At 34.3% G+C, this 26,900-nt stretch overlaps 3 protein-coding genes and 1 long non-coding RNA gene across 11 annotated transcripts; 3 read left to right on the top strand and 1 right to left on the bottom strand.

Moving 5' to 3' along the window:
* The first annotated feature begins 2,506 nt into the window (after nucleotides 1–2,506).
* LOC140816413 (uncharacterized) lies at nucleotides 2,507–6,393 on the top strand. Its single transcript, XM_073175662.1, has 2 exons — nucleotides 2,507–2,909; nucleotides 6,033–6,393. The coding sequence occupies exons 1-2, from the start codon at nucleotides 2,667–2,669 to the stop codon at nucleotides 6,267–6,269; spliced, it is 480 nt and encodes a 159-aa protein (XP_073031763.1). The 5' UTR covers nucleotides 2,507–2,666; the 3' UTR covers nucleotides 6,270–6,393.
* A 6,427-nt stretch (nucleotides 6,394–12,820) lies between these two features.
* Nucleotides 12,821–15,451, top strand: LOC140817017 (peroxidase 12). The gene is made up of 3 exons (XM_073176573.1): nucleotides 12,821–13,289; nucleotides 13,423–13,617; nucleotides 14,644–15,451. The coding sequence occupies exons 1-3, from the start codon at nucleotides 12,987–12,989 to the stop codon at nucleotides 15,262–15,264; spliced, it is 1,119 nt and encodes a 372-aa protein (XP_073032674.1). The 5' UTR covers nucleotides 12,821–12,986; the 3' UTR covers nucleotides 15,265–15,451.
* A 3,015-nt stretch (nucleotides 15,452–18,466) lies between these two features.
* On the bottom strand, nucleotides 18,467–22,059 carry LOC140817160 (uncharacterized). Of its 3 annotated transcripts, XM_073176791.1 has the most exons (4): nucleotides 21,841–22,058; nucleotides 21,239–21,292; nucleotides 20,494–21,150; nucleotides 18,467–18,949 (listed from the first exon to the last, which is right to left on the bottom strand). In XM_073176791.1, exons 3-4 carry the CDS (start codon nucleotides 21,075–21,077, stop codon nucleotides 18,886–18,888), a joined length of 648 nt encoding a protein of 215 aa, XP_073032892.1. In that variant the 5' UTR covers nucleotides 21,078–21,150; nucleotides 21,239–21,292; nucleotides 21,841–22,058; the 3' UTR covers nucleotides 18,467–18,885. The 3 variants fall into 3 exon arrangements, with proteins under 3 accessions (XP_073032892.1, XP_073032890.1, XP_073032891.1); XM_073176789.1 differs by lacking the exon at nucleotides 21,239–21,292 and having other exon boundaries at nucleotides 21,841–22,059; XM_073176790.1 differs by lacking the exon at nucleotides 21,239–21,292 and having other exon boundaries at nucleotides 20,494–21,153.
* A 1,556-nt stretch (nucleotides 22,060–23,615) lies between these two features.
* LOC140816859 (uncharacterized) lies at nucleotides 23,616–26,801 on the top strand. 6 transcript variants are annotated; one of them, XR_012114667.1, is made up of 5 exons: nucleotides 23,616–23,836; nucleotides 23,919–23,979; nucleotides 25,152–26,007; nucleotides 26,088–26,187; nucleotides 26,278–26,801. It is a non-coding gene; the product is annotated as an uncharacterized lncRNA (long non-coding RNA). The 6 variants fall into 6 exon arrangements; XR_012114663.1 differs by having other exon boundaries at nucleotides 25,200–26,007; nucleotides 26,088–26,801; XR_012114661.1 differs by having other exon boundaries at nucleotides 26,088–26,801.
* The last annotated feature ends 99 nt before the right edge of the window (nucleotides 26,802–26,900 follow it).

Genomic DNA, 26,900 nt, shown 5'->3' with positions numbered 1-26,900 from the left:
TTATCGCCAATATTAAGCAAAAATATGAGATTTATTATAATTTTGAAATGATTTTGATTGGACTCTACAATATGAGATTATATAGCAAAAATAAAAAAAAATTACAATAACAAATTGTATGCACAAAATAAGATAGTGGCTATCTATTTTGGGACGATCTTTAAAATATTGTTGCATTTGGTACTAATTTATTATAATTTTGAAATGATTTAAGATATCCGTCAATGCGGATGCTAAATGGATCAAAATAGAATGAAGGTATTGAAATAATTATAATTAGATTGGATATCGAATTTATGTGACATATCACTTGGTTTGACTTTTTTTCTTCATATACAAAATAAAATAAGAAAAATGTAGATTACTATCCTTAATCAAAACCGTTGAATTCTGCATTTTTTGTTAAAAAAGAACCTACATATTTGCTTAACAGAAACATTGTACAAAGTGGAGCAGATTGTTTTATTCCTTGTAATATATTGATTTTGATGGTGTGATAAGATATGTCATACACTTCATCGGATCATGAAGTTCAAGTCTGTAACAGACTTAACGGTCAAGAAGAGATATGCTCAAGTGGACTAACCTAGAAACTCAATTGGTTGGCAGTTGCTGTCCATAGGGTATATAGAGAAACTTGTATACTTGAAAAACAAGGGCAAAGGCAGAAAACAAAAATTGAGAGCAAGTGTCGAGAGAAGTTATAGACTCGAGAAATTGGTCTTCTGCCAAGATAGAGTGCACTGATCACACACATATTTGGTAGAGTTTGTTTGAGAGAATTCAAACTAGGGAAATGTGTTCTGAGTTGTGTAATTGTACTCTACATTCTTGAGATCAATAATAGGCTTTCATTGAGCCGAACCATGTAAATTGCGAGTCTTGAATTACTGTGTATCTTCTTGGTTATATCTTGAACTCGAAATTGAGTCGTCATTGTCTGCGATAAATCTTGAACAAATACGCTGTTATTCACTACAATTGGTATCAGAACCTCGGTTGCTTTGTTAATCCGGTGAATAATGGCAGCCAAGATCAAAGCTGAAAGGTTTGTCGGCAAGGGAGATTTCTCGATACGGAGACGGAGGATGTCCGCCATCCTTGTACAACAGAAGGTTGCCAAAGCCCTAGGAGGATTTAAGTGGATATTCAAGAAGAAAGTAGGAATACCTGGTGTAGAGAAGCCAAAGGTTCAAAACTAGGCTAGTAGCTAAGGACTTGTCACAGATAGAGGTAATGGATTTTCTTGAAATCTACTCACCTGTAGTGAAACACATGAAGCTCCATACGTACAGTGTTATCAGTGGTCGCAAGAGGAGACCTTGAGCTGGAACAATTAAATGTGAAGACAGTCTATCTACATGGAGATCTTGAAGAAGAAATCCATTTGAGCCAGCATGAAAAGCTTGAGGTTGAATCTGATTTACCATTAGTGTGTAAATTGAATAAATCTTTGTATCAACTCAAACAAGCACCAAGGTAATGGTACTAAAAATTTGATGACTTTATGTTTGACACACGGATCCAAAAGAAGCGAGTATGTTTGGTGCGTTTACACAAGAATTCTGCCAAGGTGCAAGGATATTCTTACTCTTGTATGAAAATGATATGTTATTAACATGCAGGGATAAATATAAAATAAACTCACTCAAGGAAGAACTAGGAAAAATATTTGAAATGAAAGATCCTGGTCCAGATCAACAAATTTCGGGAATGGAGATACAGAGGAAAAGAAAACGAAGGCAACTGTTTTTATCCCAAAAGGGTTATCTGCAGAAGGTAACCGAAAGGTTTGATATGAAAAACTGTAAACAAGTTCAAGGCCACAAAGCTTACCGCTTTAAGCTCTCCTCAAAATCAGTCACCTCAAACAGATGATGAAAAGGCTTACATGGATTCCATCCCCTATGCTAGTGATGTAGGCAGGCAGCTTGATGTATTCCATGATTTGTACAAGGCCAGACTTGGTTTATGCTGTTAGATTGGTCAGCAAATTTATGAGTAACCCGGGTAAAGAACATTGGTCTTTACATAGTCGATTCAAGACGAGAAACGGTCTTGAATGCAACTACTCCGAACACTTGCATGAACTCATTCCCTTTCGATATTGCACCTCTAAACTTTTTTAGAACTCAGAGCATTTTGGCATTGATCTATATAATTTGTGTACCCAAATTTTAAGATAGTAAGTCACGATGGAGTAGTCTTTTACTTTTAACTTCTTGTAAAGCACTTCCAAATGACCAACCACAATTATCCTACCCAGGGACACTGTTGCAATGTGTATATGTAATCGGGCTTTAACTTCGATTGTTTTTTTGTTATTTCATTTAAGCCCAGCCCACGTGATAGTAGTTTTAGGAGGGGATGGGTTTCATATTGGGCCTCATATTTAGTTAATTGTATAGGTTTATCCAGTCTGGTAAAGGGAAAGAATTAAATATAACCCAAAGCATAATATATATATACGATTAGTCGTAATAAATAAATAATCCGAAATTATAATGTAAAAACTTTTTGGTGATTGTATTTGTTCCCAATTCTCACACGAAACCTGCTGTGGTTTTGTTCTCCTCAATTTCTATAATCCTAATCTCTCAGTCAATTTGAGCGGCCAAATTTCTGGGTTGTTTGTAAATGTGTGTTTTCTATACCTAATCGGGAGGATGAAGGTTTTCAGAAAATTAACATGGATGCTTGGTTTTGGGAAAGACGAGGAACAACAACATCACGAGCCCGTTGCCGGCGCAAGCATTGCTTCGGGATCTTCACCGATGGATGCTGAATTTGCCGCTCCAGCTCATCGTCTTCCCCGTAAAGGCTTCAGTGTAGCAGTTCAGGTCCCGGTGGAGCGGGCTCCGCTGCCTCCCCTTCTTGTACCCTGCCCCGAAGGAGACGGTGGACTTCAGGTTTGTCTGATTGTTAGAAGACATATTACATTTTATGATGCTTTTTTGTTTTGTTTTGTGATAATGTGTTTTTTCAAAGTTCGTCCAAGTTGAATTGCTGGGATTGTATACCGTATTTTTATTATCTGAGATTTGAGTATAATTCTGCTCTTACAGGTCTGATTTTCCTGTGTATTAATTCTTAAGTTTTTAAGACAATGTGCACATTGTTTGATTTGATTCGTGACATATGATGGTTTCTGGACTCTAATTGTTTAGGATGCTGAGAATCCATCGGCTTATGCTAGTTTTATGTTGCAAAATGTGATGTTCTAGAGATACATGATCACCTGCAGAGTAGGTTGATTTGAAAAGTTTTACCTTGCCGATATCTATTCCTTTTTTACTTGGTACAGTTCCAGCAAGGCTTGTCTTTTTGGTTAATAAATAACACATATGACTTAAATTGTCTTTTGATTTCTGAAAAATGTTTTGGTTTATTTCTCATTTATTTGACAATTCCACAAAATAGAGTCATTTTCTTAATCTTCAGCAATGCTGACGACTTTAAATTATTGGCAGTTGCAGATTGTAGGTAATTATGGAAAGAGGGTTTAGGTCCTTTATATGACACACACACGCACACACACACACACACACACACACATATATACATGGGAAATCATTTTTCTCTTGAATCTTAAGACAAAGGCTCGAACCACTATTTTCTTTGCATGTGTAGGCCAAAGGAAAAAGGTTCTCATTTAAGGAGATCTTGATTTATTTTTCAGTTTTAAATAACAAATAAGAGTAGGATTGAAATTACTAGGAAACACTATGTATTCTTCTGTGAACCACTTTGTTGTGTGAAAGTTTTGTTTAGGGATGTCAATGGGTAGGGTATTGGTCGAATTTCATACATCCATCCCCATACTCATTTATTAAATTTATCCTCATACCCATTGGGTATTGATTTCATCTCCATCCCCATACCAATCGGATTATCGGATACTCATACCTTACCCAAATATCCTATTGTCATATACAGTTGAATTTTTTCAAATTTAAATTGTTTCAATGAAATTATGAATATTTAAAAAATTATTTAAATGGACAATAAGAAAAATTATTAATGATAAAAATTTCCAAAATAAACTTTATAGAAAAAATAACAAAAGATTAAAAATAACCCAAGTTAAAAAAAAAAAACAAAACGAAAACCAATAAAAAAAACAAAGTCACGTACATTCCAAACTCTCAAAATTAATTGGTTAAAAAAACCCTAAAATGAATTGGGAAATATGCAAACAAAAAATGAATACAATGAACCATAATCAAGAAATATAATATTTTTCAATTTTTGAAGTCAAACATGGAATAAACTTACCAGTGGAGAAGATGAGAAATTGAATGAAAAATAAAAGAGTGGTAAAACCTTGAAAGGTAAAAGTGAAAGTGAAAAGGAAGGAGAAAAGAAAAAGTACCGATTTACTTGGATTTGAGAAGATGAATCTTTAATATAAATAAATATAATTACTATATATACATATATTTATATATATTAATTTAAATGGGTATTCGGGTCGGATATGGGTCGGGTTATATCAAACCCACCTCCATACCCAAACCCGAAAATCCCCATACTCGATTACCCAATTATTTAATCGGGTCTAAAAATCCTTCCATACCCTCTTCTATTCGGGTCGGGTATCGGATCTTCCAACAGGTTCGGAGGAAATTACCATCCTTAGTTTTGTTGTGCGGTTCAGATAGAAGCTAAACAGTAGCATCTGTTTTGCAGTTTAGTTTCTGAAATGTTGACTTTCATATGTAATGGTCACTTTAGAAATACGTGGATTTGTATTGCTTAAAAAATAACATCTCTTTTTCAACTATCAAGATTAAAGTGATGATGTAGGACAGCTTGAAAAATGGGTTGATTTAAAGGAATGCTTTCCCATAGGCCAATGCTTACTATATGCTCACAGCTAGCATGCTGTATTATTTTCGCGGTAATACATTTTTGTATGTTACCTTCGATTACTCGGTAGCAATAGCAAACATGTAGTTTCAGTTGCTCTTGTTTGTATTATATCATTGAATTTATCTAGAGGTTAATTTTCCTCTACCAGTGAGTATTAAACATGACAGGCTGCATGCTAATGTTAATTTTTAATTTGTAATGTCACATAAGATACGTGGAACAAAGGTAATTACCATTCTCAGAATCTTAAAAAAGGCCATATTTGGTAGATAATAGTGCCCAAAGATTTGTTTCTAGTGAAGTTGATGTTCTTTGCTTGTATGAATGGGAGGGAAGGGTAATATCTCAAAGGATGAAGAGTGGGAAGGGACTACGGCTGCATTTGGATGAACAAATTTTCAGGGTAAAATATATTAAATATGTAGTAGAAATATGTACTACTTATATGAATAATCTTCTAATATTAGAAATCCTTTATCTACGAATTCAAATTATCATAATGGGTTTCAAATCCTTAGTTAAGAAATAATTTGAAATGCAATCTCCGAAATGCTGTATATTATGTATTTTATGGTGCTTCACAAAATGGGCATCACTTGAGCAGCCTAGTCTGGTGAATCAAGACTTGCTTTGTGCATCTTTCTCATTCTGCTTAAAACGTAAGTTATTCATATGTATTTCACACACCTGGAATACCTCAGAAATGTATGATAGCAAGCCTTTCGACCATTTTAGCTAGAAAATCTGGGGTGCCACCAGAATGCACTGTCAGAAATGACTTAATCTGCATAGCGGTCTTCAAAATGTGCCCAAAAGCAGTAACATGGTTATATTGGTCAGTCGAGATTTTATATTTATTGTTCTTTTGTTTTTACTTTTTACTGAATAAAATTTCCATTGATGTGAAAAGCTACCTATATTGTCCTGTATCCTACAGCAAGTCTTTTAATAGAATATACTGCTGCTTAGAGGAGTGTGGCCAAAGTTCGTATCCAAATATTCTTATTTATATGTAATCTTATTTATATGGACACACAAATTATTTACCTTGTCTAGTTGCGTCTAATTTATTTATTTTTTCATTTGGAATGATTATGCATATGGTTAGTGACTTGTTTAACATGTGCGCCTTATGTTGGTTTGTAATCCTAATTGCTCAGGGCTTGAATTGGTATGCAAGGCGCCTAAGAATAGATGAAGATGGAGATGTCGCTGATGAGTTTCTTGTTGAGAACTCGCCAGATATTTCAAGTAGCACAGAAGAGCAAAGTAGGCCATTGCCAAGATTTACAGTGAAGTGTAGCACTAAGAATGCAAAAGTTAAGAAACAAGAACTCTTACCAAATGGTAAGATTCAGCATCTCGTGGAACACCACGGCAGGCTGGAGTGGGTGTAAATGACCTTTGTGAAGCAGTCAAACTAATGCCTCGATTTCATCAAATCTATGGCAGCGGCCCTACTAATTTAAGGGATCTCCAATGTAGTAATTTTCTTGCATGTGGTGGTGTCTGATTATGTTCTTTACTTTTCAAGGTAAAAAAGGATACAAAAAAAGAACATTGATATTCCTCTTTGCACAACGGTCTGTGCATCATCTGAAGTGCTTTTTCACTACCCAGACATTGTATTCTTTTGTGCGGGGTTTTGTTGAGCAATAGAAGGACAAGTTTAGAACAGTTAAGGGTAAATTACACCAATTACTTCTTTAGTTTTGTTCATTTGTGGACTCCTACTATTAAATATTTCCACGACTCTCTGAAACTTCTCGATCTTTTTATGTTTTCACCGTACATCCCATTGTCATTGCGGCTACACCTGTTGTAGCAGGGATTGTAACCTTATATATGTCACTCCACCGATAAATCTTTTTTTCCCTCAGTTTTTCAATTCGGAAAACCTTGGGAGGCAGGTGTAATTTAACCTCCTTCAGTATCCATGTTATTTACCCATACGATTATGAGAGTGTGTGTTGTATTTAAGTTTTGAATTTTGTTGGAAAAATCTGGAAATGGGGGTTAAAATAAACGCAATTCAAGAAGGCCGTGGTGGTTTGCAACTAGAGTTCTTTAGGACGATTAAGGAGACCAATTCACATACAAAGAAAATGAATAAACTCTTAAAGTGAGCGTGCATCTCACTAATGTAAATCATAAACATCGGTTATTCTATGGGATATTACTCTAAGCCCATAAACTTGACCATGAATTCTCATTATCATGTCACCTATTCCATGTTCAGGGATTATCAGCAATGTCAATCAGGAGGTGAGCATAATTCTTAGCAATCTGATTCCTTACACCAACCTCAGTAGGTTTTTTCCTTTGGCATGGCCTTAGTGCAACGGTTTATGTCTTGTAAGATCACTTCACCGTCTAATCCTGCAATGGCCGACTCTTGGCCGGCATCTGCTAACACAAGTTTGATGTATTCTGCTATTTCTTGATAAGCTATCACACATTCTCTTATGGATGGTTTCAGAGTCGGATCCATTGTCTTTTCTTTATACAGTGTTTTGAGGTATTTTAAGGTTTTGATAACATGGCGCGTTGTTGCCTGTGTAGCTACTTGCAATAGGGGAGTGTAGTCATCTGCAGTTGCATTGGCAGCTTTAGGGTTCTTGAGCACCTTGAGGCAGAAGATCCGATTCACACTCAGTCGTTTGTAAAGACAAAAATTGTTGACTGTTTGGTATGGAAATGTGGGTTTTGTTGTTGGTATGGAGGGTGATTCTGAGCCTTGTTCTGGGTTGGGGACTGGTTTTATGGTGGGTTTTGGTTCAGGGCTTGGTCTTGTGGTTGAATTTGGATCGTCGTCTGATTTAGTCGGTGCATAACTTGGTTCAGGGGTTGGTTTTGCTTTAGAGCTTGGTGCAGGACCATCGTCTGGTTCTGTGGGCAGTTCTGTTTCAGAAGCTTGGTGATGGTGATATGGATGGTTTTGGTTCAGAGCTTGGTGCAGGACTATCATCTGGTTCTGTAGGTGGTTCTGTTTCAGATTCTGGTTCAGAGCTTGGTGATGGTGACATGGATTGTTTTGGTTTAGAGCTTGGTGCAGGACCATCATCTGGTTCTGTGGACTGTTCTGTTTCAGAGTCTGGTTCAGAGCTGGGTGATGGTGATATGGATGGTTTTGATTCAGAGCTTGGTGCAAAACCGTCGTCTGATTCTGTTTCAGAATTTGGTGCAAAGCTTGGTGATGGTGACATGGATGGTTTTGGTTTAGAGCTCGGCGCAAGACCATCATCTGGTTCTGTGGGCGATTCTGTTTCAGAGTCTGGTTCAGAGTTGGGTGATAGGTGATATGGATGGTTTTGGTTTAGAGCTTGGTGCAAGACCATCAGTCTGGTTCTGTGGGCGGTTCTGTTTCAGAATCTGGTCCGAAGCTTGGTGATGGTGACATGGATGGTTTTGGTTTTGAGCTTGGTGCAGGACCGTCGTCTGATTCTATAGGCGGTTCTGTTTCATAGTCTGGTTCAGAACTCGGTGATGGTGACATGGATGATTTTGGTTTAGAACTTGGTGTAAGACCATCATCTGGTTCTGTTGGTGGTTCTGTTTCAGAGCTTTGCGATGGAGACATGGATGCTTTTGGACGAGGGGGCGAATGTGGAGCCGAGGCTGGTCCAGAGCTAGGTGCCATGGACCATTTTGAATCCAAGGGTAAAATTGGGTCGTAGTCTGATTCTGATTCAAAGCCCAACTCTAAATCAATGTCCTTCAATATAAACGATTTTGGAAGCGTGGATGCAGGTATGGAATCTTTGTTCGGCTTCGTTTTTTGGCCATTGGTTTGTGAAAGCGAAAAGGTGGAGAAAGAAAGAACAACAAGGCAAATGAGTACCTTTGTCGAGGAAACCATTTTAGTTTTCCTGCAAGAATTTGGTGGTGCTATTGTTTGAGGTGAAATCGATTGTTATATATAGCGGCACTTGTAATTCAATTAATGCGGGTGTTATATACATAGTATAGTAAATTAATCTTTATTACATTCATTAAATAATCTACCTTCGGTTTAAGTAGACGGGGTTATTACGAAAAAAAATCCATGAAAACAATTAAGATCTTTTCATCAAGATGTCTGTTTGAATTTGTAAACGTTTGTGTATATATATATATCATATACACTGATATAGTTTTATGGAAGTAGACTTTGTTCATGCTGTCATACGAGTAGTGCTCTAAGTATAAATCCACAGACTACACAAAAATCACATATTTTATTTTCACACAATGCCATGTATGCTAAGCTGATGTGAAAAATATATGTAATTCCTTTGTGTCTCTTGGATTAGGGGGGGCCGCATTACTCGTAGCATCGAAGCACCCCGCGTAGTGAATATGATATATTAGTTCCAACAATGCCATGACAGAAACTATCGAGTGTAAAGAAAAATAGACAATAAATAAGTTCAAATATTTTGAAAAATAGTTTTATTAGTTGTTTACTAAATTGTCCTTTATTTGATTTTCATGCGTGTTTATGTTTGTTCTTTTTTCCAGCAAGATGATTGTTATGTGAATATGAAAGGCCTGCTATTTCTGGTTTTCTTTCCAGGTTATACCTTTGTTATGTGGTTACATTCTTGGGCTCACAAGTGTTTGGATTCGAAAGCATTGTAGTCGTGGAAGTGGACTTTTGATATTTTGTTCTTCCCTTTGTTTATTTTTCCCAAGAAAGTAATCACATGCATGTGGAATTTGCGTTGTTTGCCATGGAAATATGGATGATAATCAGTGCATTTCAGCATTCAAGAATGCTTGCATCATTGCGGTGTTTATGGTTTGGATTTGATTGTTATTTAATGGTTATATTGTAATAATTGTGGATATGCTTAGCTTTTCACCTGGTTATATGTGATTGTTTTCCTGCCTTTCCTTTTTTTGAATCTGGTTTGGTTCCGATTTGGTAGCCGTTTTAGGTGTTTCCCTTATGTTGCACGTTTGGTGTTGTAATATATATGTTTCCCGATTAATTTTGGAACATAGAACAATACGAATGGAGGCAAGGAAAATCTTTTTTCCGCATGACGAATTTGCCCGTATTCACGTGCTATACGAAACGACAATCGTCCCCAAAATACAACAACTCTAAACCAGAAATTGCAGCACTACAAGTTTTGGATGTCAGCGAACAAAGATATGCCGATGCTTTCGAGTTTGAAAGAAAAGAATGCAAATGCAGGAAAAAGAAGAAGACCAATGAATGCATTGACTATTTAAAGAATGAGCCTCATAAGCCAAGGGATATATCTAGAGGACATACCTTTCTATGATAAGTGATGGGACACACCCTTCAAGGCATATGACACATGGTTTTATGCAAAAGGACGTGGTGCAACGCCAATGACATTTTGACGACAATGGTTGTGGAGGCTGTTGAAAAACTAGTAAAACATTGGAACAGTGGCACCAGAAAAGGGACACGAAAGCTTCTCCCAAGTGGTAGTGTACAAGAACAAGACACAGAGAACTCTCATGCAAAGTATACACCTCTCTCGCGCGGAAAATGGGTATCTTCTATAACAATAAAGAAAATGAACTCCACAAGAAATCGAAGATGATGAGACAATATATCATTACGACAACAGAACTAAAAAAGGACGCTCAAATAATCTACTGTGGGGTTCCCCACAGTAGAGGATCTTGATCCAGATTACTTGGGTTCTTTTATTATGTTTGGAGATTTCTTGTTGGAACATAGCCGATTATGGGTTTTGCAAGAATTTGCAAACTCATGTTCTCCATTCAGCTTATTTTTCTTTTATTAATGTTCCTGTTGAATAATCCAGAATCGTCTCCGCATCGAAGCCAGTTCGTTCGTTTGACATTCGATTGTATATCTATCCTCTGTTAATTGTTTCATCTGTATGAACATCAACGGATGATTTCACTCTTTTGATCTTGAGATTGACATCAAATTATATATATATATATATATATATATATATATATATATATATATATATATATATATATATATATATATATATATATCTGTGTGTGTGTGTGTGTGTGTGTGCACGCGCGCGTGCGTGCATGCTAGCGATCGTGTCATGCGAGTTTTAGCCCGTAGCTTCGGTAGATTGAGAAGGCAGGGCATGTAATTTTTATTTCTCAAAAACTTTAAATATTTAACTTAATATTATATACTTGATTTTTAGGTCACTGTCTATTCCCATGCATTCTACCGAAAGTCACTCAATCTCAGTCAAATTATTCTACCGAAAGTTACTCAATCTTATTAAAATTAAATTACCATCAATTTCAAGGCCTAGAAGTCTATTTCTTTGAAACCAATTAAAAATCAATTTATGGAGATACGTGTTCTCTACGAGCCATAGTTAGGAAATTACCACGACTTAATAACTTGTTGATTGGACTTTTGCCCCCTAATTTATGAATTTAGCTTCTAAATGACCTCTTCTACCCTACCCTCGTATTTGATTAAAATTATACTAGTTGGACATAACACTTCTCGTTTTATCAAATGTTATAGCTGGTAGTAACGGTGCAACTCAAAATTTTTAGACTGTACAGCAACACAAGCGTCATATTTCAATTGTTCTACTAAGTTGAGACAATTATTGCACTCAACAATCCCCCTCCTAATAATTGTACTCCTTACATTAAATGAGAATCGAACCCGTGACATTGATTATGATATCAATTGTATGACCAATCGTTTACCGCTTTATCAAAAGTTCTAGCTAATGGTAACTGTGAAACTCAAATATTTTAAACCGTACAACAACACAAGATTCACGATTCGATTGCTCTATTCACCTAAGATAATTATTGCACCCAACGCTCTCTCTTCATATATCTTTTAAAATACATATTGCATTATTAATTCAACGATGTAGTTTATTTTAATATTTTACATAAAAATATTTACGCGTTTAACTTTGAAAATAGTACTTTAAATTGACTACTAACATCCATTTTAGTTTTTAGTCATATAATTTCGAAACCAAAAAGTGTTCTTGGCATTTACCCTCAAATATACATATGTTTTTATTTCCTAATGATTTTTATTATAACTTCTAAATAGATATTATTTGTTTTAGAAATAGAGTATGTTTCTTGTGAAAAGATATCACAAATATAGATTAGTGAAACAGGTCGATCAATTTATATTTATAATTGAAAATAATATCTTTCATGAATGAGTTCATATCGGATATCTTTCTCATAACATTGAATAGTAAAACAACTGGAGTTTTCGTTTTAGAAAAAAACGAATAAATAAACGAAAAAAAAATCTTCCATGTGGACGTATCTTAGCTTCAGGCATAAATTAAAGAAACGGCTATCAATAATGAATTCATTAAATTATAAAACAATAGCTTCTAGCCAAAATTACAACTGGCCAACATTGTTCGGATCAATTTCCGAGAACATGTAAAATATGGGAAATTACATCAAACATCAATTTCATAAATTTATAAACTTATTGTTAAAACTAAAAGCATATTTTTATATGTAATTAATGATTTTAGTTCCATCTGTATCAATTCAAAAGAAACGCCCCTAATCATGATAGCCTAACAAATTATCAAGAAAAAGTTTTCCGTGGAAGGGGAAAAAATGAGAGTTTGAAAACAAAGGAGAAAAACCAAACACCATCGTGGCTTTCTAAAAGAAATAAGTGGAATATATTCACCAACGGGTGGTTGTCATCCTCAAATAAAAATTCCAAAATTTCATGGCAACTTGACGGATCATTTTATCAAAATTTCTTTGAGTGCACTATCTATATATGGGGGAATATGATGCTTGGTGTCTGTCATACGTGTAAATTGATTCGGGGTGGTGAGCTCCAAATCGCTTGAGTTGTCCGATTTGACCTCAATTTCTCATATATATGTGACACTTTGAATGATGCCAGTTTAATTAATTATAAGAAAATATTGCAAATCCTCATTTATATAATATATCATATGACATAAAAAAAAGTTAATTAATTCATTATGGGTGTTAATATATCATATGATTAAATTATATGTTCGCTCGTCACCAAATTCAGCGCGGCACAGGGAAGAGAGAGCAACGTGGTCAATTTGGTGATTGGTGGCGGGCTAGCTCATTCGTTGTCATTTATTTATTGATTTATTATGGCTACAAATAACCTAAGTTTCGGAAACACGTACACTAAATCAACTAATAAAAACATGGTTTCTTGGACTTCTTTGCTTTTCTTGCTATCTAATTATCTTCTTCTGTCCACAAGTTTTCGTTCTACCAGTGCTCAATCAGGATCTCAACCTATAGTTGATGGACTTTCATGGAATTTCTACGATTCTTCATGTCCAACCTTGGAATCCATTGTCAGAAAACAGCTCAAGAAGGTGTTCAAGAAGGATGTTGGCCAAGCCGCTGGATTGCTTCGTCTCCATTTCCATGATTGCTTTGTCCAGGTTATATATATATATATGTATCTTAAAGCTTATCCATATAAAGATGTTGGAAATTAAAATTTTGAAATTTATAAGAATCTGTGTGTGGGTTGATTATATGTGCATTTGAAATATGGAGTGAATATTGGCGCAGGGATGTGATGGTTCAGTGCTGCTAGATGGATCCGCCAGCGGCCCCAGCGAACAGTCTGCACCTCCCAACTTGAGTTTGAGGGCTGAGGCCTTTAAGATAATCGAGGATCTCCGACGACGAGTGCAGAAGGAGTGCGGTGGAATTGTTTCTTGTGCTGATATTGTTGCTCTTGCAGCTCGGGATTCTGTTTATCTTGTGAGTAATAACAAACCTTAGAAACACGGAAGGAATATTACATGTATATGTTGCCATATTTTCTTCATTCATTTAATAGCAAGAATACGACCATAAATTATACATGCTAGCTCCCATAGACAAATGGAAAAAAAGGATATGTAAAACTAGAAAAAAAAGTAGTTCAAGAAATGACTCAGTTTAATTTCATTAGCTTGTTGGTGGATTATATGGAGTAATCTTATTAATTTCTTGAAGATTTTGCTATTTTGATTGAGCTCGTAAGCTTTATTAGACTCACTAGATTTAAATGTACATTCATCAAATTCTTTTTATGATTTTATTTTAATCTTTTAAAAAAAACATCCTTAAGCAAATATATGGACATGTTACCAGCAATAAAGTCATGGTAGAATATATATTTTTTATTATAAAAAAGTATATATATATATATTGTGAAAAGGAAAAACAATTGAGAAATTTTAGCAAAGTTGACTATATCAAATATCATAATTTATATGGACACAATAATACATTGTGTGGAATTCTAAGGTTTTAATTTTTTTAGAAGGCTTTATTCTCTGTCATCTAATATATATTTTGGAAAATTAATATACAATAACGAACATATAAACAAGAGCATTCAACACGACATCAAGAAGTGGACCAAGAGTGAGATTTGGGCTAGTGTCGCGGCTCTTGACTTTTAAAATGTTATTATACAGTTTTAAACGTGTTGTATTTTCAATCAAAATTGTTATCATCAGAGAGTAAGTTGATAAAATAAACGAGTGTTTGTTCAATATAGGTAATGAGTTCAATTATCTTTACTAATAATTTTTAAGAAGAGTCAATTACACAGTCTACCTATTGTGATTATCCCTATTAACGTGGTTTGCACACTACTATATTAATATAAAAATTACTTAGTATTAATAATAAAACATAATGTCCAATATCATATAATATATTTTTCTTCTGGTAGTTAATGGAGTAGTTAATGCTTTCATTAATTTTCATTACACTAGTTTAAAATGCTACTTACAGGCTGGTGGCCCTGATTACGACATTCCATTAGGCAGACGCGACGGCCTAAACTTCGCAACAATAAACGCAACCCTAGCCAACCTTCCTCCGCCGTCAAGCAACACCACCGCCCTCCTCACCTCTCTCGCCACCAAGAACTTCACCGCCACGGACGTGGTCGCCCTCTCTGGCGGCCACACAATCGGAATCGGCCACTGCACCTCCTTCACGAGCCGCCTCTATCCTTCCCAAGATCCTACCATGGACCAGACATTCGCCCGAAACCTCAAAACAACTTGCCCCGCCGCAAACACAGACAACACAACCGTACTGGACATACGATCGCCGGATACATTTGACAACAAATACTACGTCGATCTGATGAATCGTCAGGGACTGTTCACTTCAGACCAGGACTTGTACACGGATTCCAGGACTCGGGGGATTGTCACCAGCTTCGCGGTGAATCAGACATTGTTTTTCGAGAAATTTGTGATTGCGATGATAAAGATGTCGCAGCTGAGCGTACTGACAGGGAAAGAAGGGGAGATTCGTGGGAATTGCTCGGCGAACAATTCGAACAATCTGTGGCTCTCTTCTATTGTGGAAGAGACAAAGGAGAGTTCGCTCTCGGCATTTTAAGGATTTGCATGAGTTTTTTATTTGACCCCATGCCAATAAGTACCTACGTGTGTGTTCGCGCACACTTTTCCTAATAAAAAGTTGGGTTATCGTATTTTTATTTAAACTAGCTATGAACTTTGTTTATTTCCTTTTTTAAGGATCGACTAATTCAATACTTTGTTTAAATCTAAATGTTTTTATTACATTTAAATATTTTATCTTGTAGCATTTATACATATTAAAGAGTAGGTCTCTTGTGAGACGGTCTTACGAATCTTTATCTGTGAGATCGGTCAACCCTATCGATATTCACAATAAAAAATAATACTCTTAGCATAAAAATAATATTTTTTCATGGATGACCTATATAATATATCTGTCTCACAAATGAAACCGTCTCACACAAATTGTTGCCTATATTAAACTATTTATTTCTTTGATTTGAAAATAATCATTCTCATTCATCCTACAATAATATATTAAACAAAAGTGCATTACTTTTATTAGCATTTCTTTGCTCAAAGACGACCTAAAAAATATATATCGACCACATTTTAATTTTATGAACACAAATAAATCAAGATGTTTAGTCATCGTTTTGTTATCTATAAATTATGTTAAGTATTTATTGTGATTAAAAAAATTTGTGAAAAATAAATGGTATTTATATGAAGTTCTTTATTTTATTTAAAAAAATACTGAAGTTGAATTAATACTCTCTTCCCTGCGAAGTGGTGCCCGGTTGAAAAAAAATCCCAATGCATGACAGAATCTAATGTGTGTTAGAATTTGTGAGATATTTTCCCCGTGAGTGGTGTCACAGTTGAGAATTGTTTCTAATCTAATGGCTCCAATGAATTAAACACAAAATACAATTTTCACCAGCTCATGACAGGGCACTTAACCTTCCAAATTAATGACAGAAAAAGGACTGATTTGAAAACTCTTGCGTATATAATAATTAAAACTATTAAACACCATGTGGAAAACTAATGGTAAATATATTCAGTCCTAATTTCTAACGCCAGATTTCATATTTTACGATTACTACGTACTGAAACGTATTTACGCAGGAAAATATACCTTTCAATAGTTTCAGTTCATTTTCACTTGCTGATCTTAATAAGATTCACTTCACATATGAGTTTGTAATTAGTTACTTGAATAATTAAATATTACAAGGTTTAACTTCGGTTTTTGATGTGGTTGATAAAATAAAACAAATTATTTACGTATATTTAACAATTTTGCATTGAGACCTTAGTCTGCGAATCAACAAAATCAGAACATGGTTAATTTCTCCCATTTGTTGGCTTCTCTTCTCTAATTTCCTTCTTCTGTGCACACATTTCCATTACACAGAAGCTCCAAAGGGGTACTCTCAACCTGTAGTCGAGGGACTCTCAAGGGACTTCTACAAATCTTCATGCATGTCCTCGGGTGGAAACCATTATCAGAAAACGGCTGGCGGAGAAATTCTCGATGAAGAAACACCTACTTCCCGGGAATCTTCTTGTCCATTTTCATGACTGTTTCATCAACGTACTCACACTTGCTCTTAATGGTTATATACATACATACATATATACATATATATATATATATATATATATATATATATATATATATATATATATATATATATATTAAATTTGCTGATGATTTACAAGAAATGGACGTATATTAATTAATTTGCAGGGATGAGATGGTTCAGCACTGCTTGGTGTCTCTGCAGCTCGTACGATGGTTGACTTTCATTGTCCGTATTTAAGTTTGAAAGCTGAGGCCTTCAGCTTCATAGAAGAAGTCTCAGGTGAATGGGGACGAAAGTGTGGGAGAGTTGTTTTTGTTTCGTGCGATGATTTTCTCGCCCTTGAGTAGAAGATGCCGATTCAGCGATTCTATCGTAAATTATTGACGACTTTATTAGATGGAGTGTTTATTTATTGAGTAGAAAATTGTAATTTTAGTTATAAAAGTTCGGTTTTTATTCAATAATTTAATTTTTTTTTTTGTTTTAATATTTTTTTATCCACCATCACTTATTCAACTGGATTTTTTTTATTTGACTGATACTATATTATGCAACTCATGTCACAAGAATAAAATTAAGATAGTTTCAATTTTATTATAAAACAATATATGTGTGGAAAAAATTATAATTTATTTTTTAAAAGACCCACATTTTAAATGTTTTATAAGTTTAAAAAATTAGGCATAAGTTCTAAATCTTATGAAATAATCTCACAGGTCAATTTTGTGAGTCGATGAAATAAATCATCGATCTACTCGACTCGTGAAAAAATGTTAATTTTTATGACAAAAGTATTGATTTTACGGGCAAAAGACTTTCTTATATATACTAATCACTTGACACACACATTGTGCATAATATAATACATAAATATTATGTATTTAGTTATGATATTTATAAAAATAAATATGAGGAAGCTATTTTTTTTCCTATAATCATAACGTGTCAAAATTTAAGCACACTTTTATCATATCATATTAAATTAAAAATATTTTAATAAATAAAATGCAATAGATTTTTTTAAAGAGAAAGTTAAGAATAAAATTATATATTAGATATATATACACAGAAGGAAAAATCAAGTATAAAATTTCGTTTTCTAAATTATGGAATAAAAAGGTGAAGTATAACGTTAGTAATTTTTGGAGAGTTAACCACACTCCCTTAAAATATTATCATATACTTTGATATGCACTGTTCAATCTAAATAATGTGAAATGCCCAACATCACTTTTTCATCTTCTGAAATCATTTCTTAAATTATTTCCACGAAACATAGAAAAATAAAACCCAAATCGATATTATCCTATATATAAATGTTCAAGTGTTTAGTGATCCGATTTTGTGACAACAATTAATTTGTACTAAAATACTCTGTTAATTTAAATAAATAATTTTTTCCTTATAATGTACTCGTATCTACACTATCTAATTCACTTTAAAAATTCAAATTTTAACATATTACTCCAAAAATCACATAGTTAAGATAATTACATTATCTTTATCTAAATAATAATTAAAAATTATAACAATGAACTCGATATATTAATGTCCACTTATCATGATTTACAGTGAGTTCTGGCATGGAGATCTACATATTTTCCAGGATCCTCTTGGAATGGATTTACAGTCCAAGAGGATCCTGGAAAATATGTAGATCTCCATGCCAGAACTCACCTCCACATCAACATCAATATGACTTTTATACTGGTTTCAATGAAATTCTACTGTATCTTCACTACACGATACCAACAAAAAAAACAAAAAAAATTGTTTCTCATTCGTTTCCCAAGTCGAAGAAATACCAGAGAAATAAATCAAAATAACACCCCATAAGACGAAGAGACAGACCAGCTTTACAACAAACATGAACACGGCATGGAAAAAATATACCCGGCGCAAAAAAATTTGAACCAAAGCAATAATAATATGAAAATGATAGATCTACTGTCCGTCCTCGGCTGGTATATTGACATGCGTCGAAAATTCAGATAATTTAAGCAAAGATGAACTGGTCTTTCGTACATGGGATTTAATGCAACATCTCACTGGTTGCCTCCTTCATAGAAACAAGGTTGATGAAAGGCCCGGGTAAAAATCAGTAGCTACATTATCGTACACGAACAAGTCTTTTCATTTCCGTCATTGAATTCATCCAATTCATCGTCACTGAAATAACACAAAACACCTTATCAGTTGAGAAGTCAGTGCTCTCCCAAAATGTTTGGAGAGATACTTTATCCCGGCTTCTAAATGCGTTTTACCAAAATCAATCAATTTCCACTTAAGGAATAGATACTAAAGTGTGATTTTGGTATTCAAATATATGTCACAAACTTGTTTTCTATTTATCATGGTTCATATAAGAAGAATTTGGAACCAATGGTGTAGTGGCATAAACCGAGCCGTTGGTCCGAATCCACGATATCGATATAACAAATATCTACCAACCCCATCGATATTATTTTTTTTAAAGACAATTTGGAACTCCCAAGTATAGTCTTTCCAAAGTGAGGCTAAAACGCAAATAAAAGTAAAAAATTTACCAATAATTAATTGGAAAAGGCATTACTATACAAAATTTTATTCATGCAATTGCTAAAATGGATAAAAATGTAATTTATCATTTTATCCCTATTAATCAAACAAACCAATTATTATTTACTTAATACTATTTTACATCATACTCAAATATTTTAATAATCATGATATTATTTATCAGTTTAATCTCTTCAACCAAACTAAAAGGACCCTCAAGTATAAAACAGGAAAATCAAAACCACGTAAAAGAAAGATGCGGAGATATCTCATACAACCCTCTCAACACAGAACTCGAGTCCCTCGGACGAACACAGGGGCTTAAACAAAACAATCCAACTAAACCAAATTAGTAAAATTTCTTATCTAGACAGACCTATAGATCTCTATGTTCCACGCTAGTATGTCCATGAGATTCCACATCATGTACAGATTTATAACATTCGCCTTTTCCTAATCAGTAAGGACCAACACAAAATTCCTCAAAAAGGGCATTAGAAGTGCAATGAACATTCTTATGTGAGTAAACTTCACTAGATTATCTAAATTGGCAAGTCTATGGTGCCATGCCAAGGGCCATGGTACATGCAGTTTACTTTATTTGATTTATCAAAAAACCTAAGACGTCAGCATGATGGCACATTCACATTCCTCAGACAACTAATACCGCGACTTAAATCCCTAAATTTTTCATCCTTGCTGACCTTGAATCAGATTCTGAAAACTTTGGGCTTCAGAAACCTGACTGACCAGAAAGTTCAAGTTCTTATTTAAAGTCGTCCCAGTCGCCAAGAATTCAAAGGTGTGGCTTGAAACTTAACATGATGTGTAACAGAGGATATTTGTGCCATATGCACCAGGAAACAGGGCCAATCAAATTATAGATACGCTTTTCGATATTTAAGAAATCAATTTAGAAGTTTTAATTCCGCATTTAAATTGATGACATAGTCACTTCTCATCTCTCCCAAAAGGTGGAAACTATAAATCTTAACCAATCATTCAGGCTATCAGCCATACGGTGTAAGTTCCACCTACTTTAACGAAACCAAAAGCTAAGGAAATACAGTTTATGACACCAATACATACTAGCAAAAAATCATAAAAGCATATGAACGGGTTCAAGAAACATAGCAGTATTTTGATGGAAAAATTAGCATATGAAGTTCTTGTACCTCATCTCAAATTCCCGAACCTCAACAAGCTCTCCCCCAGTTGCATCCATCCACTGCACTTTCCTCCTCCCCATTTGACTAGCAGCAGAATAATTCATTTCAGATGATGCTTCAGGTTCACTTCTATCGGTGCAACCTACACCAGCGGAAGCCACTAGAGATACAGAACTATCTGTCGATTTCTTCAAACTGCTTTTTAAACTAAATATTTTCCTAGCACTAAGATTATCGTCAATCAGATCAACCAAGTTCCTTTCATTTTTACTCTCAACAAAAACTGTAGGTTCTGACAAGACTTCTTGGTTTTGGTTAGGTCCAACTTTCAGAGGAGATGAGTTCTGAAGTCCAGTTGCAGCACGACCAAAACATCCAAATGAGGCGCATCCACGTGCAATTCTATCCTTACCAGAAGCCAGCTGGAGATCAGGAACCGTCTCTTGGTCCACCAACTGGTATTGATTCCACGGAGTTACTCTCATGGGTTTCGCTTCGTTTTTTTGACCCAATAATAGAAGTGTCAATCCCTTACAGTATCCAGAAGCTGAAGAAGAGAAAAATCCTCCTCCTTCTACTGCAAATAACATTAGTTCTTCTCATCCAAGCACCAACCCAATTCCTTTCTTTAAGCTTTATCTGAGTCCGAGCACAATTACTCACCTGCTATGAGCGACACACAACAGACTCACATATTTAGCAATATAGGACTGATAATCTGAAGATAGATAAAACATCACCAGCTTCAGACCTAATTCTATAAAGCATCAACTTCCTGATTAAGATGGAATTACTACTGGTTGCTCTGTGAGGCAAAAAATAACGGAAAGACATAAATCACGACGAGATTTCCATTTTTAAGCACGCTAAACAAGGCGCTTATCCAAGTAAAGAAAGAACCGAATCTTACTCAGCAATCCACATTACTTCAAAATACGTACAGATCACTGATGCTACAATACTAATTCATTACAAGGTTATATTTTTATGATTTTTAACAAGTTATTCCACGTTAAGATCAACAGACGTCAAACTGGTAAAAGGAATTGAAAAGGTGAAAACCAACAAGATGATTTCACCTACAAAGAGTCGAATTAATCATATTCGCTAGAATTCGTATATATAATATAAAATCCTTCAAGCGAATAGCACAATCACTGGATAGAAAAAAAAAATTAAATAAACGCATACACTAAATCAGCAACATTTTCCCAACAATAGCCAACAATATGATCAAAGATCTCGCGAAAGAGTGGTAACAACTAAATAAAATCAAGTCGCACACACTAAAACGCCGCAGATACTGTTTATAGCACATAAGTGGATAGTATTGTGCAGAAGCGAGAGACATACAGATCCGAGAGCTATCTCCAATGACAATCCCGCAGGTAGAAAACTGCATCTCCGATAGCACACCAGAAATCTTAAGGATTAAGTTCAAAGCAATTTTGTGTGAATATTATAGTCGAAAATCACGGAATTAAGATTCAAAAAGCACAGGATTTCTTATTTAATTGATTATTTTTGCAGTGAGAGAGATGTGAGTGAAATTGAGATAGCAATGGAAATGAAACGTCTGGAATAAATATATTTCTATTGATAACCAAATGGATAAAGCCAATATATATATTATATTATACATAAATAAATAAATACACACACAAATTACTGTTACAATTAAGAGTGTCGCTTGGTATCTTTATTTCCCGGTGAACTCGGTATATATTTATAATAAAATTTAATTTTTTAAAATAAAAAATATTATTTTTTATGAATTACTCAAATAAAAAATTTGTTTCACAAAATTTATTTATATTTTTGTGTGCTATTAATTAAGATGGGATTTTAGATTAACTAATTTTGATGGAGGGTTAAACAATTTAATTTATATTCTTAAAAAACTCTTTATTTTTTAATTTCTTATAATTAAATTAATTTAAAATAATATAATCGGTAAAAAAATAGTTAAAATATGCACACAACATGTATGAAAAAAAACACTAATATATAGTAAAAACCCAGCATATTACGAATAGTCTATAAGTGTAAATACGGAAATTAATTTATTCTAAAAATACATAAATTGTTTTAATATCAAGTTAGAAAAAGAAAATTTTTAGATGTTTCATCTTCTTACGTCCGCTTTTTCAAATTTCATACAGAGAAACTTCAACAATAAATTTTCTATTCTGCAATTGATTAATTATTATCAATTGGTTGTAATTTATTGTTTAAAATTTTATTGTAGTCATATCTTTGAAAATCTATCTTAATATATTATAATGCTTTTAAAACACTGTTACCAAATAACTAATTATAAGATTTATTTAATCAAGGTATTTACTTTCACATATTTGTGTAGTTTTTGTAGGTGTTTGGGTGAGAAAATGAATAAATTTCGTTTAAGGATATAAATTCAGAAAAAGGCATGTACCAAAAACATTGTAATAAAGTTCTTGATATCAACATATCCTTTCATGAACTTGTCTATTGAGCTTTTCATGTTTTTCAAGGCTTTCATTACTAGCGGACTTCAAATGATTTGGGTTTGTGCAGAATATGGGCTCAACACAAATACTTACATAAAGGTGCATTTTGATGATTTTAAATACATTTTTCACGCTTTCAAACATATGGCGATAAAAATGATGGGCACAAATACATGTTTCACGCTTTCAAACAATACTTCAAGCCCTCAAAAAGGGATCCCACGACATGTTTCGCGCTTTTAAAAACATTTAGGAAACACGAACTGCTGCATGCGTTACAGGTGGATGCATGGAATTGATGGACATCAATTAATCCATTAAAGGGAATTGCCATATGTTGATCCAAATAGCCGAATTCACCACAAGAAAAATTGTGTTTAACGACGAAAATTAAATATGTTGTCATTAATTAACGACGCAAATAAAAAATCTGTCATAAATTAAATATAACGACATAATTTATTTTTCTGTCACAACTAACTACGGATTTTTAAAAATTGTCGTTAAGTTACCGACAAATAATTGTTTAGTCGTTAATTAACGACAGAAAGTTTTAAGTTGTCGTTAATTAAAGTTAAAAATTTATATATATCATTTATTAAGGACATAAAACAAATTTCACCAGTAGCCCTTCTTCCCCTAAACAGCCGTAACCCCTTTCTTTCCCCAAACCCGTCGCCCTTCTTTCCTCACAGAAACGGATCGTGTAGTTACCGGAATCGGAGCAGCAACCACAGTAGAAGGTAGCTGAGTTCTGGAAAACGGTTGTAGAGGCTGGAACGGAAAGAAAAGAGCAGATCGAGCCCTGTTAGCGAGCCGTGCGTGAGCTTCCTGTTCTTGTGCTTCTTGGGTCGCATTAGGTGAGCTTGTGCTTGTAACTGAGTAGTTTTGCTGTTTTTTGAGGTAGTATTTGAAGCCATTTCAGTTCCCTTGTATTTCCAGCTTAGTTTCGGTCGAGATTTAAAGTCTTTCGGCAAGTTCCGGTGAACTCCGACGAAATCCGGTAAACTACTTGTGGTTTGAAGTTCCGGTAAACTCCTTGTTATTATCAGAATCAATCATGTTTTACGAGAGACTGACTCTATGTTTTAAGAATCCGATTACCGATAGCTTCCATATATATGACCATGTCACATTCGGTGAAATTCACCCTACTTTGGGTACGCAGGAAAGAACTTAGTAAAAATGTCTCAATTGAAGTAAAAAAACAAGTATTTGAACTTTCCTTAGGGTACATGTATGTATATATATATATGCAGTGATGATGTTTGTTAATATATCTAGGTAAACTCATTTAGTTTTAGCTGTTTGGATCAGCCCAGGGATGAATTTGTGAGCTTTATTTGGATTTAGGTTCATTCTTCCTCACCTGATCATTCATGCTAAAATATAATAAATGTCACTTTTTGCTTATAACCAAAATATTTGGTCTGGGACGTCAGCTCCTTTTCTTGTTTATACCTCTTCATCTTTGCCTATTTTGCCACCACATTTACTTGGCATCAACTCCTTTGTTCACATTTCCAAATGTATATAATATTATTTGTTCATCCAAATAAATTTGGTCATTTTATTCCTTATGATTCAATATGTTCTCTTTTGTGATTCAGGAATAGACCATATCTCAAAATTTAATGATCGAAAGGTCTCTCAAACTCATTTTGACCAATCAAATTTGTTCACCGAGTTCCATCGGCAATTTTTTCGGTCGGAAATAACTAACTGAGAAAATTTTCTTGCACAAGATACGTCAATAATTGATAAAGCATTCTGGACTCGTGGTAAACTAAAATGTAGGATTAAATGAAATACTGGTGAGGGATAGAAACTTGAATATGGATTTTGTTTTATGTTTCTCGCGGGAACTTATTTATTTTCTTATCTGGAAGTTTCTAATTTCAATTTAATTAGTTATTTGGTGGTTTAATGCTGCTGGCAGAGCAAAGCAGAAGGGACGATTTATACTAACAATATACATTTTTAATTCTTATTTTTAGGAGGGATGATTATATTAAAAATGGTTATTTGTTGACTAGTAAATGAGGGAATATCTTTGACTACTAAAGAATTGTTGACTTAATATCTTCTCTCTCTTTTTTTTTAATATTATTTGACTATTTTACAAATGTATATATTATGTAAATATTGTTAATAATTATCTTGCAATTGTGTTAGGTATTTTAATTAAACCATGAATGATACAAGATCTTGGATGTACCGTAGGTTGGAACAGGCCAGAATTACATCGAGATGACATATCTAACATATATCCTAAAGCTTGCTACACATTGGATAAGCATAGCAAAGTAGTATTGTGTAACTGGTTGAGAAATTTAAAGTTCTCGGATGGATATGCATCTAAGATGTCAAGATGTGTTGATATGGCTAAATTGAAGATGTTTGGAATGAAAAGTCACGATTGTCATGTGTTCATGCAAAGATTAATCCCAATTGCTTTCAAGGAATTACTTCCAAATAATGTCTGGCAAGCTCTAACAGAGTTAAGTTTTTTCTTCAAAAACATTACAGCAAGAAGCATAAGATATTCTGACATGGTTCGTATGGAGAATGATATTCCTGTGATACTTTGCAAACTAGAAAGAATATTCCCTCCAAGTTTTTTCGATTGTATGGAGCATCTTCCTGTGCACTTAGCTTATGAAGCTAGAATTGCTGGCCCTGTTCAATATCGATGGATGTATCCTTTTGAGCGATTTCTACGAAGATTGAAAAACAATGTTCGTAACAAAGCAAGAGTGTAAGGATCAATTTCTAATGCATATTTAGTTGAAGAGGCATCATATTTTTGTACTCATTACTTTAGCGCAAGTGTGAAGACCCGTTTGAGGAAACAATCACGTAATGATGAAGGGGATAATTCACAAGCTGGAGACGTTTCCAATATTTCTATATTTAATTTCAATGGTCGACCAATGGGTGCTTCTAGGTTCAGACGATTGGATGACACAGAGTACCATGCAGCACGAACATACATACTGCTCAATTGTGAAGAGGTGAAACCATATGTCAGGTGAAAATTAAGTTCATTGATATTTTTTTGTTGAGGTTTATAACCATTACATATGTTGACGAATGTTTGATTAATTGCAGTATTTTTGAGTCTGAGTTGCAGTTGAATAATCAATCCATTAACTCACGTGAGCTGGATTTAAGGCTACAAACGGAATTTGCCTTATGGTTGGAACAATACGTAATACATATATATTTCTTCATTTCAATTGTAAAATATTAAGTGTTCCATTTGAAAATATTTTTGGCTTCTAACTTTTTAAATGCATAGGTACAACAACCGGGAACAAATCTACCAGACAAATGTCTAGAAAATATTGCATTCGGTCCATTACGTAAAATTAAATCATATAGTGGATATTTTGTCAGTGGTTTCAAATTCCACACTGTATGGTGTTGGCTCGCAGGCTGAGGTGTTGTATCCTGAAGCTATGTCGGGACGTGCAACACACACACGTGCTAACTCTATGGATGTGGCTGCCGCTAAAGCTGAAGCTGCCGCTGCGACTTCTAAAGTAGAGGAACTTACAAGGGAATTGACTAGCTTGAGGCAGCAGGTTCGTTACTTGATGGAGCATGCACTTATTGACCCCCAAGCCACATCTTATGATGATGATAGCACACAACCATAGTCACCTTAGATATGTCATGGTTAATAGGCTTTTTTGTAAGTATTGAAGCCATTGTGTCTCCATATTTTGGTCATTGAACATTTGGAAATGTAGCTACTCTTTTTGGAAATGTGGCTACTAATTTTGTAAGTAAGCAGGGGGATGTATTGATATTTTTGGATATGGATGGATTAATATGTTTTGAATGTTAATATGTGGAGTGAAGGTGTTTAATTTAATTCGATGTGATTTTATTATGTATATTGTTGGTTGAAAAATTGAC

The sequence above is a fragment of the Primulina eburnea genome, chromosome 16, assembly GCF_022965805.1.
Source record: "Primulina eburnea isolate SZY01 chromosome 16, ASM2296580v1, whole genome shotgun sequence".
Lineage (NCBI taxonomy): Eukaryota > Viridiplantae > Streptophyta > Magnoliopsida > Lamiales > Gesneriaceae > Primulina > Primulina eburnea.
Note: the sequence above shows the minus strand (reverse complement) of the source record. Positions and strands in the feature narration are given on the sequence as shown.

Coding starts and splice junctions, on each gene's coding strand:
- LOC140816413 (XM_073175662.1), top strand. CDS start 2,667: ATGAAGGTTTTCAGAAAATTAACATGGATGCTTGGTTTTGGGAAAGAC. Junction 2,910..6,032: donor AAGGAGACGGTGGACTTCAG/GTTTGTCTGATT, acceptor CTAATTGCTCAG/GGCTTGAATTGGTATGCAAG.
- LOC140817017 (XM_073176573.1), top strand. CDS start 12,987: ATGGCTACAAATAACCTAAGTTTCGGAAACACGTACACTAAATCAACT. Junction 13,290..13,422: donor TCCATGATTGCTTTGTCCAG/GTTATATATATA, acceptor ATATTGGCGCAG/GGATGTGATGGTTCAGTGCT. Junction 13,618..14,643: donor CTCGGGATTCTGTTTATCTT/GTGAGTAATAAC, acceptor TGCTACTTACAG/GCTGGTGGCCCTGATTACGA.
- LOC140817160 (XM_073176789.1), bottom strand. CDS start 21,077: ATGTTATTTGCAGTAGAAGGAGGAGGATTTTTCTCTTCTTCAGCTTCT. Junction 18,950..20,493: donor GTTCGGGAATTTGAGATGAG/GTACAAGAACTT, acceptor GTGTTATTTCAG/TGACGATGAATTGGATGAAT.